General features: G+C 42.9%; 1 protein-coding gene across 1 annotated transcript in view; it reads left to right on the top strand.

Moving 5' to 3' along the window:
* CPXM2 (carboxypeptidase X, M14 family member 2) overlaps positions 1–18113 on the top strand; it is a 79028-nt gene that overhangs the window by 36511 nt on the left and 24404 nt on the right. Inside the window, exons 4-5 of the mRNA XM_074591937.1 lie at positions 13875–13959; positions 14483–14633. Coding sequence (XP_074448038.1) covers positions 13875–13959; positions 14483–14633 — 236 coding nt within the window. The remainder of the gene's footprint in view (positions 1–13874; positions 13960–14482; positions 14634–18113) is intronic.

Genomic DNA, 18113 nt, shown 5'->3' with positions numbered 1-18113 from the left:
CCCTCCAGGGATGGAGCATTGACAACTTCCCAGTGCCTCACCACCCTTACCATAAAGAATTTCTTCCTGATATCCAACCTAAATCTCCCCTCCTTCAGTTTGAGACTGTTACCCCGTGTCCTATCATAACACTCCCTGATAAAGATTCCCTCCCCATCTTTCCTGTAGGCCCCCTTTAGGGAAGGCTGCTCTAAGGTCTCCCTGGAGCCTTCTCTTCTCCAGGCTGAACCCCCCCAACTCTCTCAGCCTGTCCTCACAGCAGAGGGGCTCCAGCCCTTTGATCATCTTCGTGGCCTCCTCTGAACCTGCTCCAACAGGTCCATGTCCTTCTTGTGTTGAAGGATTTGATTCTATCTTGATTTCTCACTTAAGAAAATGAATGTGCCATATAATTAAAGGCAAACCAGAAAAATACCATTATAGTTAAGAAAAGAAAAGGGAGTCTTTTCTTTCCTTCTATAATTTAATTTTCTGGAGTTTTTTTATTTCTCTTAATATTACTGCAGGAGCAGGAGCGTTTTTGGCAATAAGGTTTCTATATTTATTCTACATTGTTCTGTGTTAGGTAGATAATTGCTGTAGAAAAGTCTTATTCTTTTCTATATTCATACTCTTGACACTGCTGTTCCTATCAACACCAGTGCTGCACTGCTTCGTTGTAGTGTTGCTATTTTTAGTTCAGCCCTATTGCGAGTTTACAGCAGGATTTGACACTCTATTTATAGTTGGTATTCATAGTCGTCGTCTCTTTTTTTTGGTTTGTTTTTTAAATTACTGAATCTTGCTTTTGCCTTCTTCCCCCGTGAAGAGTTGTTGGGCAGAACCCTGAGGGTCAGCAGAAAGAGTGGGGTTGGTGCTGGGAGAGTGGGTCCAGGTTCCTCCTGGCTTGTTACTCAGATTTGTGGAGAATCAGGCACATTTCTGCCTCGTAGGAGCAAAGATAGTTCCAGCTGGACTAGGCACATACTGGGGTGGGCTGATATTTCCTGGAAGACATGTCCTGTAAGGCTGGCCCATGGAGGGGCCAGGGGAGTAGGGAGAAATAGTCCCAGGAAGGGGTGACCTCCTTCGCTACCTCCAGCTTGCCCATGAGGGACTGCCATGGAAGTGGGTTTTCTTGTCAGGGTGTGATGGCCTCCATCTCGCTTGGTGTCTGTTGATACAGCCTTGGCTGTGGGACTCCCGTCCCTGGAGTCCACTTCATTTTTCTCTCTCTCTTCATCAGATTGAACAGATAAAATCAGTGTAGTCAACGTTTCTGTGCTCTGCTTCTGCATGTGTAAGTCCTTAGGTGTCAAAAATAACTTGGAGATGCTCATGCTTTCTAAAAAGTTTAGGCTGATGTGTGCAGCCCCCACTGCTGGGGCAAGAGTGGTGTCCTGGGCTTTCCAGAGTCTCAGCACCTGGGAACAGCATGGCCATCAACCACGTTGTTGCATCTGAAAGATGATTCTCTCAGTATGAATTTCTACCCCGATTCCTCCAGCAGTCAAGAAAGTGAGAAGAAAGGAAAAATGAAATCCTGGTGTAGAGAAGAGCTACACAAAGGGAAATTGAATCCAGACAACAGCAGAGACGCCGAGCTTGGAGCAGAAGTTGCCTTAGGGTGGGATTCAGAGGCACTGGTGGAAGCTTTGGTGCTTGTGGCAAACTCAAGAGACAATGACCTGACCACAGTCATAGGGCTTGCACGCAGTGAATTGCCTTTTGTGAGCCAGACCAGGAGAAACAGGCTGGTAGGACTTTTACTGGTGTGGGCAGGTTCTTTTTTGATGGTTTTGCTACAATGGGCACTACAATCAAAGGAGACTCGTTAACTTCCTTCTCTTCTACTCAGCTACTGACTGTGATGGTATCAAAAAGGACTATTTATGATATTAAAGTTTGTACAAAAAGATGCCATTCTGTTACCTGAGGCATCTTCCCAACTTCACGAGTTTATATGACCAGAATATACTGCTTTCATAACTAATAGAAACATATGTTGGAGAAGAGGCTTATTTCAGGTAGGAGAGCCAAAAAACACCCCTCTGATCTCTGTTGTATTAGAAACAAAAGCCTGCTAAGCTTGAGGGCCAACGTAAGATTTTGTTTTAGCCTTGGAGAATTTCCCAGCATTTGATTTTAAAATAAAAATAAAATTAAAAAAAAAAATCAAGACACTGGGATATATGCTAAGTTCAACAATGTTATGATGTGATAGTAACAAAGAATCAGAAAACCAACCTTTTATTTTTCTTTTTCCCTCTTTGTATTGAACAAGAAACTTCTGCAAAGTGGAAAACTTAACTGAAAGTTCTCTCTGAGCTTGTGCCTAGATCAGATTTGTACCTGTCTTGGTCCCTTTAGCTGCCTGCTGCCGACTTAATGAGGACATGTAAAATGACAAGGGAGGGCAGGCAAGGACACCCTGCCCAATCCTGCAGCAAATAACTTTGCCTTTCATTGCAGGGCTGCAACGTTTGAGTTATTGGCAGTCTGGCCTCTGGTTCTGCGGGTATCTCTGATGCTGTAGCCAGAGCTAGTGTAGTAGTGGTGGGAGCTACACTTTGCTCCTTTACAGCAGCACTGGAAACTCTAGTTCTGCTGATGTCCTTCTCCACCCAGAGACAGTCTATTCACATCAGCCTGGCTTGTTGTCTTTTTTTTTTGTTGTTGTTGTTGTTGGAAATTTATAGGATAATAATGGATGAATTGAAGGTTACACTTGACTCAATACAAAGAACATAAAAATGCATGGGATTGTCACCTACTGTATGCTGGCAGAAACTGTTTCACCTCCGTTGTTCCTTTCCCAGTCTCACTTGGAAAGTTGCTATTTCTTGTCTGTCGTCCCCTGTGGCTCTGCGTGCCCGTCCAGGGCGCTTCTGCTTGAGACACGAGAGCCTCGAGGAGGAAGAAGCCAAGGTGCAGAAACAGCGCTTAAAAACACAGATGACTTGACAGAAGGAAACCATGCTTGGTTAGGAGTGAATACTTGAATTGTTTAATAATTTCCTTTTTAAGGGGGGGAAAAAAAACAAAACAAAACAAACCTTCTGAGTCAAATTTTGTGCTCAAACTGCCTGGCTGTGAATTCCCTGATAGTCACATGGAATCAAGTGTTTCTACTTTTCTTTTTTCTTCCTCTAACAAGCAAAAACCAGGCCTTGACCAAAAACTCCTGAATTTGGGGAGTTCTTCCTTTTATCAGTCAAAGTAAGCATGGGGACTCAAGGGCTGTTGCTGTTCAGGCACCTCCGGCATTCTTGGGAAACCTGAAATCCTGGCAAAGTGCTCTTTTACCATCATAAATGGCAAACTCTGCTTACATTATCCAGAAAATCTGCAGATGTTTAAATTTCTCAGGTAAAGTGGGGCCCAGCTGTGAGAACCAGGACTCCTGTTTTTTATATTTTTTTTACACTGAAGACAGCCAAAACTCAGAGGTGCCACAAGTGTGGGTTGATGTGAATAAGAGCCAACACCTTGAGACTGGGCAGAACATCAGTTTCTTTGTACGAACAGAGAACATCTGGGGATCAGTGTCTCTGGGCAGATACCGCGCTGTTTCTCTATGAATATCTAGTAGCTGATAGATGGATATTAGAGACTCGTAGAATCGCCCAGGTTGGAAGGGACCTTTCAGATCATCTAGTCCAACCATCAACCTAACTCTGACAAAAACCATCACTAAACCGTATCTCTAAGCGCTATGTCTACTCGTCTTTTAAATGCCGCCATAGATCAGTGACATCTCTTTGCAGAGCTATTTTGTTTGCCTTCTCAAGATAAAGTTGTGGGAGTGATGTGACCTTTTAGAAAGGCACGTGACATCCTCTTCTGAGAGGTGGATGGTGCCATAGCTGGCCTACAAGAGGGTTTATGGCTGAATATTTGGGGAAGAAATACAATATATAATTCTTTGTATGGTTGCCAATACAGCCTTCAGTGTTATGAACCAAGCAGCTTTAAACAACTGTCCAAGGGACACTGGAAGCATCACTGTGGGATTGTGCCATATATTTAAAGCAATGATGTGATAGTTTAAAATATGCATCTCTTGACAGAGGGAGAGAAAATATTAATCACTCTTAGCAGTTTGGCAAGAATCTGAAAAACATAGGAAATGTGTTTCCCACAACCCAAACAACCTTTTGATAACTCAGCACCGTCTTTTGTATCAAGAGAAAACCCACGTCTAAATAGACTCAGCGTGTACTGACTAATATAAAGCCTCAGACTGTTTCAGTGCAGAGGATGTTTTGATTTTTAGAAGAGGATGCAATGTTTCAGTGAGTAAGATGTATTTGTGACAATGCATTTTATTAAAATTAATCTTTCAAGCATGTTAAATTATGCACTATCACTGCATGTCATGAAATAACAAAACCAAGAGAAAGCGTGGATGAAGTAATCTGTGCAGAAAGCTCGAATTCCAAAGCAAAATTCTGACATCTTTAAAAAAAAAAAAAAATCAAAATAGACTTTTTTTCCCACAGTGTGTTTTCTTTAAGGCCTTTCAGCCTCATGAAAATACTGAAGATATTTTAATTTTATGCAATATATTGGTCTTTAAGGAAAAAAAAAGTAGGCGTGGCAATTTTCAAAATCTCATTTGGGAAGAGGTTAATCCATGTGCCTTGCAAACCGGCAACAGGGCTTAAAAGGTTAGTTGGTTAGAGGAGACAATAAATCAGTAGCGGTGCTGGCTGGAAGGAACAGTTACAATGACTTACACATATTGCTTGCTTCTAAACTGGCCCACTTTTAAACTGGTCATTTTAGTTCATCGCTCTTGAAGCCATGTTTTGACTGGGAGCTGGTGTAGACACCATGACACACTCCCTACTGTGTCACTTGTTGGACTTCCTTGTGCCACTCCGTAGGGATAGCAAGTTGTAAATATCCAGCAGATTTGATTTGTGCGTCTGATGGTGCTTGTGCTAAAAATCAGATATTTGTGTTTGAATAGGGGAATAATTTTACATTTTTCTATAGTACACCCTCATCCTCCTCTGTGTGCGGTGTGACCCTTCGTGGTCCCCCAACATCCCTTCTGAGAAACTGTCCTTAGGGAACCTTAGGTCTGTAGCAAGCTGGGTACCTTCCGGAGATGCAGGTGAGGAGAAATTTAGGTCAGTGCAGTTGCTTCTAATTTTGGCGTTACAGCATTCTGCTCTTTGTTTTGTCACAAAATGAATGCGTTGTCCCGAATTTTAATTTATTACCCCAAATTTAATTTATGCTCACTGGCAATTCCTGAGGAAATGAGATTTGCTTTTATGGACAGTGTGTATGTGAGGATTGCAAGGTGGTAAACTCCCTTGCTTGCCAGAGGATAAAAATCCTTGCTTCCTCCCAAGTTCATCAGCCATTCATGGTATTAAAAACATGGTCTTAATAGTAAGATTGGCCTCAAGAAGAGCTAATCACATCAGCATCTTCAGCGTTCCAACAATAAGAGTATAAAGAGCAGCGATAATCCATTCAGTGTAACTGTGTTAGCATTTGGGATGCTACAGTGGTTACTCATAGGTATTTGAGTTGTTTCTATAGACATCTAAGAAAACAAAATTTTGCACTGTATAGACAAAGAAGGGTCAAAATACAACAACACAATGCTGCTTTTGAAAGCAAAGTAGAATAAACTCTAAATCCTGTCCAGCTCACAAGGACAACATTCTTGGCATTGGCTTTCAGAGCAGTACCTCCTATCCCCACGCAAGGGCTGCGAAAACACACCCCGATGAAACTTCAGCAAATTCAACGAAAAAGTCTCAATGTCTTATCCAAATCATGTAATTAAAATAAGCAGCTGCTCTGTGCTGACGTGAATTGTTATGGTGCATCAAATCAGTGCAAACTGTTATTTGCCCTGACTAGGTGACAGGGCTGCAGAGATTATTACGGCTTCCCCGAGGTCAGACTCCCAGGGAGCGAATTGTTCCCAATCCACGGAAATCGTATCAAGTATATTGATGGGAGTTACAAAACAACCTGAATTCAGTGTAGAAAAAACTTCCTTGATATATTAATGTCCCTCGTTACATATTGTACTAGCGTTTATGATTGGTTTTCTTAATAAGTTATATTTTCCGTTAACTCTGGCTTGGTGGAGCCGTCTCCCGGGCTTTCCGTTGTTGCAGCGCTGAGAGTCAGCCTTCGGCAGCTTCCGCCTCGAGTGCTGTCCGTCCCGTTACTTCACTTCAGTTCCTGTGCCATCTTAATCTTCCACCTCGTTTGCTGTGCCCTACGTGGGATTTTGGCACAGTGTTCATCGCTGCCGATGAACGCTCGCCGTCCGCTCCTGGCGTTGGGGGGCTGGGTTTGTGACCAGCTCCGATGATCCCGTGTAGGTGGAGTTCTGACAGCATGCTCAGGAATGTATTTATACTTTCACAAGTTTGTTTGACAAAAACGTCAAAACTGATGCTGTTCTGTTGCGGGTGTGATTTGTCACGATGCTCTTGCTCCAGTTACGACTCTCCTGCCAAAGGCTCGGTGACTCACCGCGCAGCGCGGGGAGGGAGCAGGTTGCTGCCGTCCCCCCGAGGGGATGGCCAGCAACTCCTGCATGGTCAACCAGGGCTTTGCACTGGGGAAGGGCGGTGTTGTGTGGGGAGAAGCCGCTTGGCACAGTGAGCCTCCCGGGGGATGCTCAGAAGAGGAAGGGAAGCATTTTAACCTCTGTGGAAGGGGCTACAATGGGTAGTTTGAAACCAAATGAGCTGAAGCCTTCAGGAAAAGGATACCTCCAATGAATACAGGCATCTGCTGCAACAGATTACTCACGCTTGTTAATCACAGCCTTGATTTGTATATTTTTGCATGTGTGTTATGACGCGTCGCGATGAGGATGATTGTGTGTGGGGTTACCTAGAGGACATGGGGCAGCTGCTCCTTCCCCCCACCCAAGCGTCCTCCCCAGGCCAGCATCCCTTCTGCACGCACCACGCCGAGCTTGGCCACATCCTTGTGTGCGCCTGGTAGATGTGAGACCTTCAGCGGCACTTCAAATATGCCCACAGCTGTGCACACAAATGGCAGTATTTGCTGGTTACTGCCGGAGCTTTTCATTTTCCATTGTTTTAATATTCACGGGAAGGAGGCAAAAAGGCAGAGCGAGGCAGTGCCTGTATAGTTCAGATTTTTCTCCTCAAATATGTGACTAATATACAAAGGTGTGATAGGCATGAAGAGGAAAATTTAAAATGTCCCAATAGGAAGTTCAGAAGAAAAGGAATCACAGCCTGGTTGTGTTTAGGAGATACGGAAGAGGAAAGCTGGGTGGAGGAAGAATTTCCAAAAACATACAGCTCTCTTTGGAGAATGGCCTGTAATGAAGAGTGGTAAGACCATAAAATCTGTGTGGCAGAGGATGTCTTTAACCCCACGCAGGAGGCCTGGCATCTTCAGGTGTTACTGTCTGAATGTCCAACAGCAAAAGGAAACACCTGCAGCCGGCACCGGATTTTCAAGAGAGGTCAGAAACTCAGAGATTAAAATCTTGCAAAAACCGGGCTGTAAGTGGCCGCTGTTGGGTGGGAAATGCATTTTCAACCCCAACCCCTCCAGACTGAGAAGAGAGCTTTGGAAAATCTGTGTTTAATTCATTCTGAGCAAGTGAAATGCTGGCCCTGAGCTTTTCTTCGTAGGGCCTCGGAAGAGCTGGATTTCACAGCAGTATATTCATTTAAGTCAGCTAGAAGCAATTTTAAAAATTAAACATTCAAAGATTTCAATTATTAAAAAAAATACCCTTGCTTGCTAGCCAAGCTCCATCTCTTAAATCATATTTATTTCAATTAGTTTGTAAAGCTTGCTGGGCTACCTGTGGTTAGCCTGAGCGGTTTTTGACTTGGCTTGTGTTTGAAACTGCTGGGCAGTGGGTGATTTAAAATTTATCGACGTAAATATTATTTTAGAATATTAATATTAATGGGTTTATATTTAATTGCATGAGACTACAAATTACTTTTTCAAGCAGAAAGCGCCTTAATTGCCAGCATGCTGATTCTGTTGCATGATTACAGATCAATCTAAAGTTTGCTTAGCAATTTTTTGATAAAGAGGTACCGTTATTTCCAGTATTTTAGCTTGTCAGTTTATATATTCTTGAAAGATACACATTTGTGTGCCCGTCTGGTTCCATTTTCTATTAATTTGGGGGTTTTGTAATGGAGATAAATCAGATTATCGTGACAGCAGAAGATTAATATGGTCAGCTGGAGCCGGGTCCATTGGAGGTGATGCTAACCTGAACTCTACCAATGTTTTCTGGTCTCTTCTCCACCATCTCTGCCACTGTGGGCTTGAGCTTCTGCTGACCGGCACCTGCCAACCTTCCTCATTTATCTCAAATCATGTGGGGTTTTGGTGATGTGGAAAAGCATCCTTAGAGAGTAGGATAAGGGTACCAGATTCGTTTCACCTGTTGCTTATTCAGCTTTCTGTAATTGAGAAGCTTGGCCTTAAAATGTTGCATGCAGCAGATACTGTTCAAACAAAAATAAAACCGTATCCAAACAGTCAGAAGCCTCGGCCGATGTACTTGCCTGCTGGAGGCTGGGCAGCCAAACGCCTGGCATCCCTCCGCTGCTTCTCGTTTAGCACTCGCTGCACGTCGTGCCGAGTTGGGATTCATCTACGCGTCTAATACACATGAAGAAAAATAAGGAAATTAGGTCAGGGAAGGCAAGGCAGAAGTTCTGTTGTTCTCATGCTGTTGTGATGTCTTTCCCTGTGCTCAGCAGCCTGATGATGTACAAGAGGGACATTGAAGTGCTGGAGCGTGTCCAGAGGAGAGCTACCAGGCTGGTGAGGGGTCTGGAGACCAGGTCACATGAGGAGAGGCTGAGGGAGCTGGGCATGTTTAGCTTGGAGAAGAGAGGCTGAAGGGAGACCTCATTGCCCTCTACAACTACCTGAAAGGAGGGTGTAGAGAGGTGGGGTTTGGCCTCTTCTCCCAGGTGAATAATGACAGGACCAGAGGAAATGGTCTGAAGTTGTGGCAGGGGAGGTTTAGGTTAGATATTAGGAAGAATGACTTTACTGAACGAGTGGTCAGGCACTGGAACAGCCTGCCCAGGGAGGTGGTTGGGTCACTATCCCTAGAGGTATTTAAGAAACGTCTAGATTTGGCACTTCAGGGCATGCTCGGAAGGGCAGAGATTGTAGGTTGTTGGTTTTGGAGGTTTTTTTGTTTGGTTGGTTGGTTTTTTTTGTGTATAGTTGGACTCGATGATCTCAAAGGTCCTTTCCAACCATGAAGATTCTATGATTCTATGTGCGTAGATAAGGAGAAGCTGATCCTCTGGACAGGAACCTGCCACAGCTGTTGGAGATCTGCTTTTAATTCTCCATTTTGATTCAGATTCCTTCTCTGTCCCTGGGCAAGTCACTTAATCCCTCAGCTTGTCCATTTCCATCCAAAAAAAGGCAAGCTGGGCATTTCCATGCATCACAAGAAACTGAATTTAAAATCCAGGATGTTCAGATAAGCCTTGTCTAAAGCTAATGCATTACAGATAAAAACCAACTAATTAATAATAATGATAAAACCTCATCACATTAAGTGAACTTTAGCTGTATTTCATTTTTGCATTTGCTTTCTGTGAAACGACTTGATTAATCTGGGCGATAGATACGGAGCTTTTTCAGAGAGGCTCTCCTCCTGAAGAGTTAAGGCTGGCATAAATTTTTGAAAAGACTTATTAACGGGAAGCATCTGAATCCAAAATGATTCCTCTCAAATGCGTATCTCGTGATCCTTTTCTAGCACTGATGAAATTCATGAGGCATGTAAGTAGCACTTTGTGCTCGAGCATGATGAACTGGAGGCAACCTCGCATACTTTTGAAGGTACTGTCACGCAATAACTTCTGTACCGCCTAGCTTCCTGCCAAGAACGAGCTCGGTAATTAACGCACGCTTTTCTGAGTGCTGGCATAGGACTTTCCCTGAACTATGGCTCCTTGACTCTTTAAAACCAACAAATATCTGTATTTTTGTCTGCCGAACGTAATAGTAGTTTCAGGGAGATTTCATAGAGTGAATTCGGAAGAGCTTCTCTAAAACATCGGTAGGGACATCCGAAGAACTGCAAAGCTTTATAGCTTGCTTTCAGCTTTCCTTAGACAGCTTTATTGTTCAGTGCTGATGGGCCCCGAAAAGATTCGATGTGACGCGCTGCAGAAATTAATGTCTGCGAATCCCCAACCCAGCGAGACGGATCCTCCTGCCGTCAGGTAACAACACAAAGCAGACGACATCCCCCGATCCTCCCCCTAGCACGAGACTTTGCTTTAGCCGTCGTCTTTCTGGGACGGATTTCCCCGAAAGCTTTAGATTTCTGTGTCTGCACAAATCAACCGAGCACCACGTAGGTATTAAACCCTCCAAATCCGGGAAGCTCCGAGCTTACTGTAAACAGCCTGGCTGGGGATCCCAGCGTGTGCGACACTTCCATCTGCTTCCTGGAAACATCAGACCTCCTGTGCCGCACACGTGTGGAAAATCTGCAGCCTTGGAGAAGATTTAGGATGCCAGTGCTCTGCTGCTGGACTGTATGTTTAGAAATACCTGGTATTTACAGATAATCAGCTGCCTGGTCGGCAGCCCTGTGCGTTAACTTCTGCCAGTTTCCCAGATACTCTGAAAGCATGAATGCGTGCAAAGTTTCCCTTCCCCACCCCGGGGAATGTGATTTTAAGGTAGAAGATGCCATTTCGGAGGGGAATCTGAATGTACAGCAGCCTTTTTCATATTGGCAGGAGCTGTTTTTCTTGTGACGGTAAGCCCCTAGAGGCAGTTTTGCATTTGGTGCTGGTGGGAGAAGGATCTGGTCACCCGCGGTGTTTTTATTCTGCATCTCAACAAATGCAAAGTGGATGCTTGTTCCTTACAGGCGAGGACAGTTAATGGGATGTGGTGTGTGACCTAATACATTGCGCTGATTTATCTCCTCCCATGACCCTCTGCAGTCCTTCTAGACCGCAAACGTACGAGGCTGGATGTAGTCCCGTTTGTATTTTAATTGGCAGGCTGCCGCCGAAAAGCATGTTACTTGTTGTCACTCAAGATGGAATATGTGTACGACTGATTAGTATACATTTTCCTTTGGGAGAAGTTTGAACCTTTGTAACTGTAGGGAGTGAGAAAATTAAAATATGGTAAATAAAATCCTGGCTTGGAAATATTCACGTATCAGCAACATTTTCTCATACCAGTAACATGAGCTGGTTCTTTTAAAAACGTCCTTTGTGCACCATGATTTTCTTACAAAATTCTCAATTATAAAGAATGTCCACTGTTGTCTTGTTTTTATGTGACCGTGATATTATTCTGTTTGGATTTCTTTTCCAGGCATAGAGTAATGAATATGGATGTATTGTGGTTGCCCTCCTAATCTTATTTGTGTAGTTGAAGTGAAAAAAGTTCTGTAATACTTCAGAAGCAATGACGTTACTCGGTTTGTGACATTGCCTCTTTTGGCTGTTTAACCAGATTTTGAAAAATGGCCAAGAAACTTTTAAGAAATATTTAAAACAACACCAATAACAAACCAACAACAACAAAAAAACCCTCAACAATGACAAAACAAAACCAAAAAAGCAACCAAAAAACCCAACACCATTTGACGTGAGATGAATATGTGCACTACTACCTCCACCACCATTCAAGCCCGTGAGTTTTGCTCTCAAGCTTGGTTTCTTTTTCAATTGGAAAAAGTTTTTGTTTTTTTTTTTTCCCTCTTCCTGGAATTTCGATGTTGGCCACTTCCAAATTTCCATCTTTCCTAGAAGTAAATCTGCTTTCCTTCAGCTTATGATCACAGAGAATTTGAGGCGAAAAAGGTTAATTTCTTGACAAGAGTTAGTAGAAACTTATAGACCGTGCTGAAGTCACTGACTATTTTGTTGTATATCATTTTATGGCCACAAAGAATTGGGATACCAGCATAGCACTTCACAGATCTCCAGTAAATCCTGTACCCCAGGATACCTTCCACTGACAGGCAGACAATTAGTACGTTCAGTGTGCTGCTAACTTGGTAAAGTTGTTAAACTAATGTTGAAGCAGTGTGCGCATTACAGGTGTATTCATGCTTTCAATGCAATAATAAAAAGCTCGGGCTGCTTGGCGATAGTCAAGATTTTTTCCATTTAAAATAACAATATCAATTCATTGAAGAAGGCTGGTGAAAGGTTTGCAAGGGACAGGTTTTGTGTGTAAAGCAGAGCTGGGTTTGTCCAGTCATTTTTTCAAAATCACGTGATATCTCATCTTTGACTTTGTGGGGGTATTAGCGTACTACATACGGAAGTGCTTTTCTAAATCCTACTAAACATCTCATCTTTGGTCTTAGGCACCCTTGTAAGTCTGGACATCAGTTTGAATCTTTTGTGAATCTTCACTGTTACTCAGAAAATGAAATAGCAGATGGAAATCTAAAGTTACAAATTTTCTGCTGCCCGTGCATTGACATAGGCGTTATTTGAAGGTCGCTATTTTGTACAAGACGAAGCTGGATGAACTTGGGCTGATCTTGTGGCTGATGAATTTGCTCTCGTTCTGCCCCTGCCCCTTTTTTGGTGTTTCTTGGCTAGTTGGTCCCTTCGAACATAAGCGCAGTGAAGCCAAAGTGTGTGCTCACAGGTAGTTGCTCGTATTGCTTGTTGATTTTAAAAGAAAAAAAAGCAAATAAAGTTGCATTTGTATGGGGGAAGATTTCTTAGGTGCGTCTGTCCTTCCAGGTAATCTCCGTATCTCCGATCCGTATGCTCTGCTGCTTCTCCCATAACTGCCCCTCGTCTTCTTTCTAGTCCCAAGAGCTTTCCTTACCCTGGTTTCACTCCCAGCAATCTGGCTGTGCAGCTTAGCTAAGAACCAGCCTTCAAGAACGGCTGCTCCAGAGGACAGCTGGTTATGCACGATCAGTTTATATACATGAAAATAGAACTTAATCATCCTGGACTGACTTTGAGGTACAAAGATACCTCCAAGCCACAAATCTCCTCCAAGTCACTGCCTGTTGAAAACAGGAAGGTGTTAGAGGAAAAAAATAAATTACTGCTGCCCTTTCGGACCAACAAATATGAAAGTCAGGGCATTACCTTCTCCATAGCTATATGCACATTACCATAGGGAATGGCTAGACAGCGTAAAAGCTACGTAGCTTCAACTCAGAATGTCGGAAGCAGCACTTTATTTCTTCTCATGCTCTCCTTCAGCTGAATACAGACATAATTCAAGTATGAATGAAGATTTTGCTTTTTTAGATTAAAGGGGATTTTGCAGTATATTGGATAATGGGCCACTAGAAAGATCAGCCTACTGGAGACTGACCTCGATATTGTAGTAGTGGGCTAGTACTGTGATCAGTTGGGCTCCGCGTGACAGGACTGTCTCTTTGTTCCTATCTACTGCTGATAAATACAAGAACGACTGCAGGCTCCAGTCATTCTTGTATTGGAAGAAATGGAAATTTTGCTGGTTGAAATTCATAGACTTTTCATCCTAGAGGATTTATTATTTTTTTCCCCATCCTCTTTGATAGTAACAGCAGAAATAATAAATGTTCTGTTGCTGAAAAGGTAAGGTTTTTAATGCTGGATGCATCTGGTCTAGATAAGCCATTTATCCCAAAATCTGCATATAAAAAGAAAGAGAAATACAAAAGAATCCCAGAGTATTATCTCGGCTTTTTGCTTCTATGCACTAGGCTTTTTTAATTATCTATTGAATCTAGATTTGCATGTCACACTTTCAGCCAAGTATTGACATGACTTTGCCAACTGGGATTTCCATTGCAAGCTTTATTACATTAAAGAAAATTTGCAGTCATTCTAAGTTATTTTTCCATAACTTAGATACTCTTTGTCTTTTTCAAGGAGTAACTGGGTGACCTCTTACAGAGTGTTGGTGAGCAATGACAGTCATGCGTGGACTGCTGTCAGAAATGAGTCTGGAGATGTGGTGAGTATCGCGAAACAGATGTTTTATGAAGAAGAGCAGAGGTGGGAAAGCGGGGGCTGTTCACATGGAGTTTTCATTTCCCAGATAAGTCAGCGTAAGACTACAAGGCAACGTCTCTCAATGGTCCCACTAATTTTAAGAGCAAATCACATAACATAGAGAGGGTCCCAGGATATTCTATATGACGAATCTGCATATGTCTGCCTGTGGATGCGAATGCCACCCTGGAAGTTGTCTTGCCTGCGATGAGATGTGTTCCCTGTTGCATGGCCCATGCGAGGGTTAGTCTGCTGGTCCCTGGGGACATCTCATGCCCATGAGGTGCCTTTTGTCGGAGAGAGGGTGTGGAGCTCTGGCTCCTTTGCCCCTCTCTGAGGGACATGGGGGGATTGTGCTCTTTGAAGAGCAGTTCTGGCCTGAGCAACCATCAACCTGGGGCCGTACCAGGGGACTTTATCTGATTCTGTTACCAAAGGTGCTAAAAGACTTTCTGAAGGACTGATCTTGCTCTTTCCATACGTAGATTTTTGAAGGAAACAGTGAGAAAGAGATCCCGGTTCTCAATATGTTGCCGGTGCCTCTGGTTGCACGTTATATCCGTATAAACCCTCGGTCCTGGTTCGAAGAAGGTAGCATCTGTATGAGACTGGAAATCTTAGGGTGTCCCTTGCCAGGTAAGAGTCTGTCTCAGTTGGTGATGACGTGGCTGCCTGTGTCAATACTCTTAAATTTTATTTCCTTTGGATATGTTTGCTTTTGATATGATACCTGCCTTTAGGGAGTAGAGTTATGCAAAAAGAAACAAAAATATCTGCCCAGATACAGGGATGGTATCAGGATAACTCTTCAAATGTAACCGCATGGCATCTATAAGTGGCTTTATTAATAAAACAAGATTGTGTGGATGATCTAACAAGATATTCTCTGTTGTTCGGGCTGAAGTGCAGTGCAATTAATCTTACTGAGTGCACATGTACTAGTGAGGCAATAGGATTACATATTGGGACAGTCACTTGCAGATGTCCTGAGCTTCTAAGACAAGAAAGAACCATTATAATTATGCAGTCTGGTTTTTTTGGTTTGGTTTTTTTTTTTTTTAAATTAATTTCATTGTACAGGCCATAGGACTTACCAGGCAAATATTGTGACTGAACTAGTGCTTATCTTGTAGGGGGAGGGAGGGGAGTTGAGGTTGGAGAATTTCTGGCAAATTTCAAGTGTTATTGCGTCCGAAATAATCCGTGGTAAGTCGCAGGTGAAGGTAAAAACAGTGGAAAAGACACAACCTGATGTTCAGCACAAGCTTCTGGTGTTAGCCGTTTCTCTTATTGTATGAGTGCAAAATACAGTTAGGGTTTTGCTAAACAGGGTATACAAAGTGAAAATTTATAGGAGGCCACTTAAAGAAAAACTATGGCAACACCATGTTTCCGTTAAGCACGTTGTAGGTACTGGCATGGTGGATTTGTGTCTTCATATGTGTGTGTATGCGTGTGTATATTTGAAAAACAGTTTGTTTTCTAAGTTTCCCACTACTCATTCCACTTCCCTCATCTGCTTTTTTTTTTTTTTTTCTTGTCTTTTTGATCTTAAATTCTGGCACCTTGGGGATAGGTGTCTCTTTTTTTTTTTTTTTTTTTTTGCAGGGGGCTATGAATAGCATTTTCAAAAATACTAGAGCCAGAAAGAGAACGGCCTTTCCCAAGTCTCTCATTACTGCTTTAACTGTTCCTGCTGCTGTTCGGAGACTTGCTGCCTCCAATTCCACTGCTGGTGTAGGGTCTTCACGTACCAAGCAGAGGTAGCCTGATTTTTGTCCTTTAGATGTTTAAATACTCAGCAAAAAAACAATCTGGGGGACAGAAGGGATAATTATCTAATAAAGAGAAATACGGGGCAAGTACTGTCATAAAGCTTAGTCTGTAGATGTATTAATGTGAAGCAGCAAAAGGTCGCAGCACTTAGAATCTGCTTTTCTGGGGGTAACAAACACATCCCGGACTCCAATGGCAGTGACCAGGGGGGTCCTGCCTATGTGAATGTTCATGTTTTCAGTAGGACTCTGATTTATTTCAACCACGAGTTCAGAAAACTCCAGCTCTGTGGGTTCTTTGTTTCCCATTGTACTTTTTACACTGGAGGGGCAATTCCAGAGCCAGTATTTCCCCTCAGGTCTTGAAAGGACTGACGGGCTGTCAGAGGGCAGTGATCTATCCCAAATTCCTCTGCGGGTTTGCAGAGGATCCACTCTCTGTAAAACAGGGTGAGGCTGAAGGAAAAGCGTAGCTTTATTCAGCACTGTGAAGAAATTTCCTGGCGTGCAGGACATGCACGGAGATCTCCGGGGAATAACAAAGGTGACAGTCAAACCATTTTGGAGAGCGTTTTGTAGGGAAATTCTCACGATCCTTTTCTATTCCCTAAAACTCTACCTAAAGAGGAAAGAGCAAAAACGTTGATATTTGCAAAGTGTTTGATTTTTGATTTTTATTAAGTGCAGCAGTTATTTACACTAGACTCTTGTTGGGCGTACGCTCATACAGGGCCAAATTCTGCTTTGCAGCGTTAGCATTTGTCACCCTTCAGCTTCACGGGGTTGTATCGGTGGGGGAAGGTGCTGCCGAGGTGAGAACTTATCCGCAGTTCCACCACTGTTGCAATGAGTGCTGGCGCAGCTTGTTGCAGGTCTTGGATTAGCCTGGAAACAGCACCAGTGCTTCCTGCTGGTAGTCATTTATTGAGTTAATTGCCTGCGGTGGCTGATTCAGTTTATTTCTGAAAGAAAATACCAGAATCATTCATTGAGAAACACAATGGGAATGGGGTGGGTTTATGCAAAATGTAATTGGACTGAAAGAACTAATAGATTTTGGTAAGCTGCTGACCCATCCTTTTCACTCAGGAAGAACTGACATTTCTTTCTTCTAGCTCATTTATTCATCGCACGCAAGGCGCTCAAAACAAAGCTCTTCCCCAGGTTGCAGAGGCCTTTCCATGCATGTCCTGTAGGACATGACTTATTTTTTTGCAGTTCTCTGTAAATGGACTTCTTCGCCCTTTATTGGTGCCATCTTACTCATTCCAATCTAGATAACCAACAGGTTTGGCCATGGGTCCAGCCTCGTTGGTAGCGCTGCTCTAGTACGCTGTATCAACTGTGCGACCAAACAGTGAGGGTTCTTTCCTCACAGAGGTTTCCTCCTTAAAACAGAGCAAGTCTCTTAAATTCATCAAAATCAGGAGGTGGAGCTCTGTCAGCTCAAACAACTCTAGCCTTTCCAAAGACCCATGAAAGAAGTTATATGATGCTCAGTTTCCTTCAGTCCCTGGTGTGTTTTTGATTATATTTGCACCCTGAGTGTGAACGTACAAGAAATCAAGTCGTCAGGAGGAGCCATTTGGTCGTACTTTAGAGCTCCCACGCACCATGTCCTCCTGAGGCAGTGACAGTGCCCGGGCAGATGGGACGTAGGGAAATACCCTAAGGAAAAAAAGTGGAGCGGAGGGAAAGTAAGTCATTTTTCATGACTCTGAATTTCTTTTCTTGTCTTTTAAACTTGTAATGTTAGGGTTTGTGTCTTTATTAATCCCTGAATCAATTAAGTGATTTGTATTCAGTCTGTACCATGTATCAGCTTTCCATCATGTAGGCTCACAAGGGAAGGTAAGAAAGGAATACCAGATAAAAAAGAAACCTGAATAAGACATTAATATTCTAGGAAAGCTCGTTAGCACTGACAGCGATGAAATTGCATCCTTCGGCTAGGACCTGTTCCTGTGGGTAGGGCTCTGGTAATAAAACCTGCTGCATACGCTAGATGGACTAGAAGTCGAACAAATCATAAGAAAACACTAATTAGATAATCGGAAGAGAGAAGTTACTGATTATCTATTTGGTATTATATAAGATGATTGTAATTTTTATCAGTGAGATGCTTATCTTTTGTTCATACCATACATTTTTGTTGTGTTGTAGGCTAGCTTTGACAAACAATCTTTTCTAGACTATTACAGTAGCTCTACAAAAAAAAGCTGTGTTATCCAACTGTGTCAGTACCGTCTTCCGGGCAACAAAAGCGCTTTGCTGTTTCACCGAGGGAAAAACATTTAGCTGTGGAGGAAAGGTGTTAGAAAATCCTACCTGTAGCAGAGGA

Source organism: Larus michahellis, chromosome 6 (assembly GCF_964199755.1).
Source record: "Larus michahellis chromosome 6, bLarMic1.1, whole genome shotgun sequence".
In the NCBI taxonomy this organism is placed as follows: domain Eukaryota; kingdom Metazoa; phylum Chordata; class Aves; order Charadriiformes; family Laridae; genus Larus; species Larus michahellis.
The sequence above is the reverse complement of the archived record's forward strand: the minus strand, read 5'-3'. Positions and strand labels throughout refer to the sequence as shown.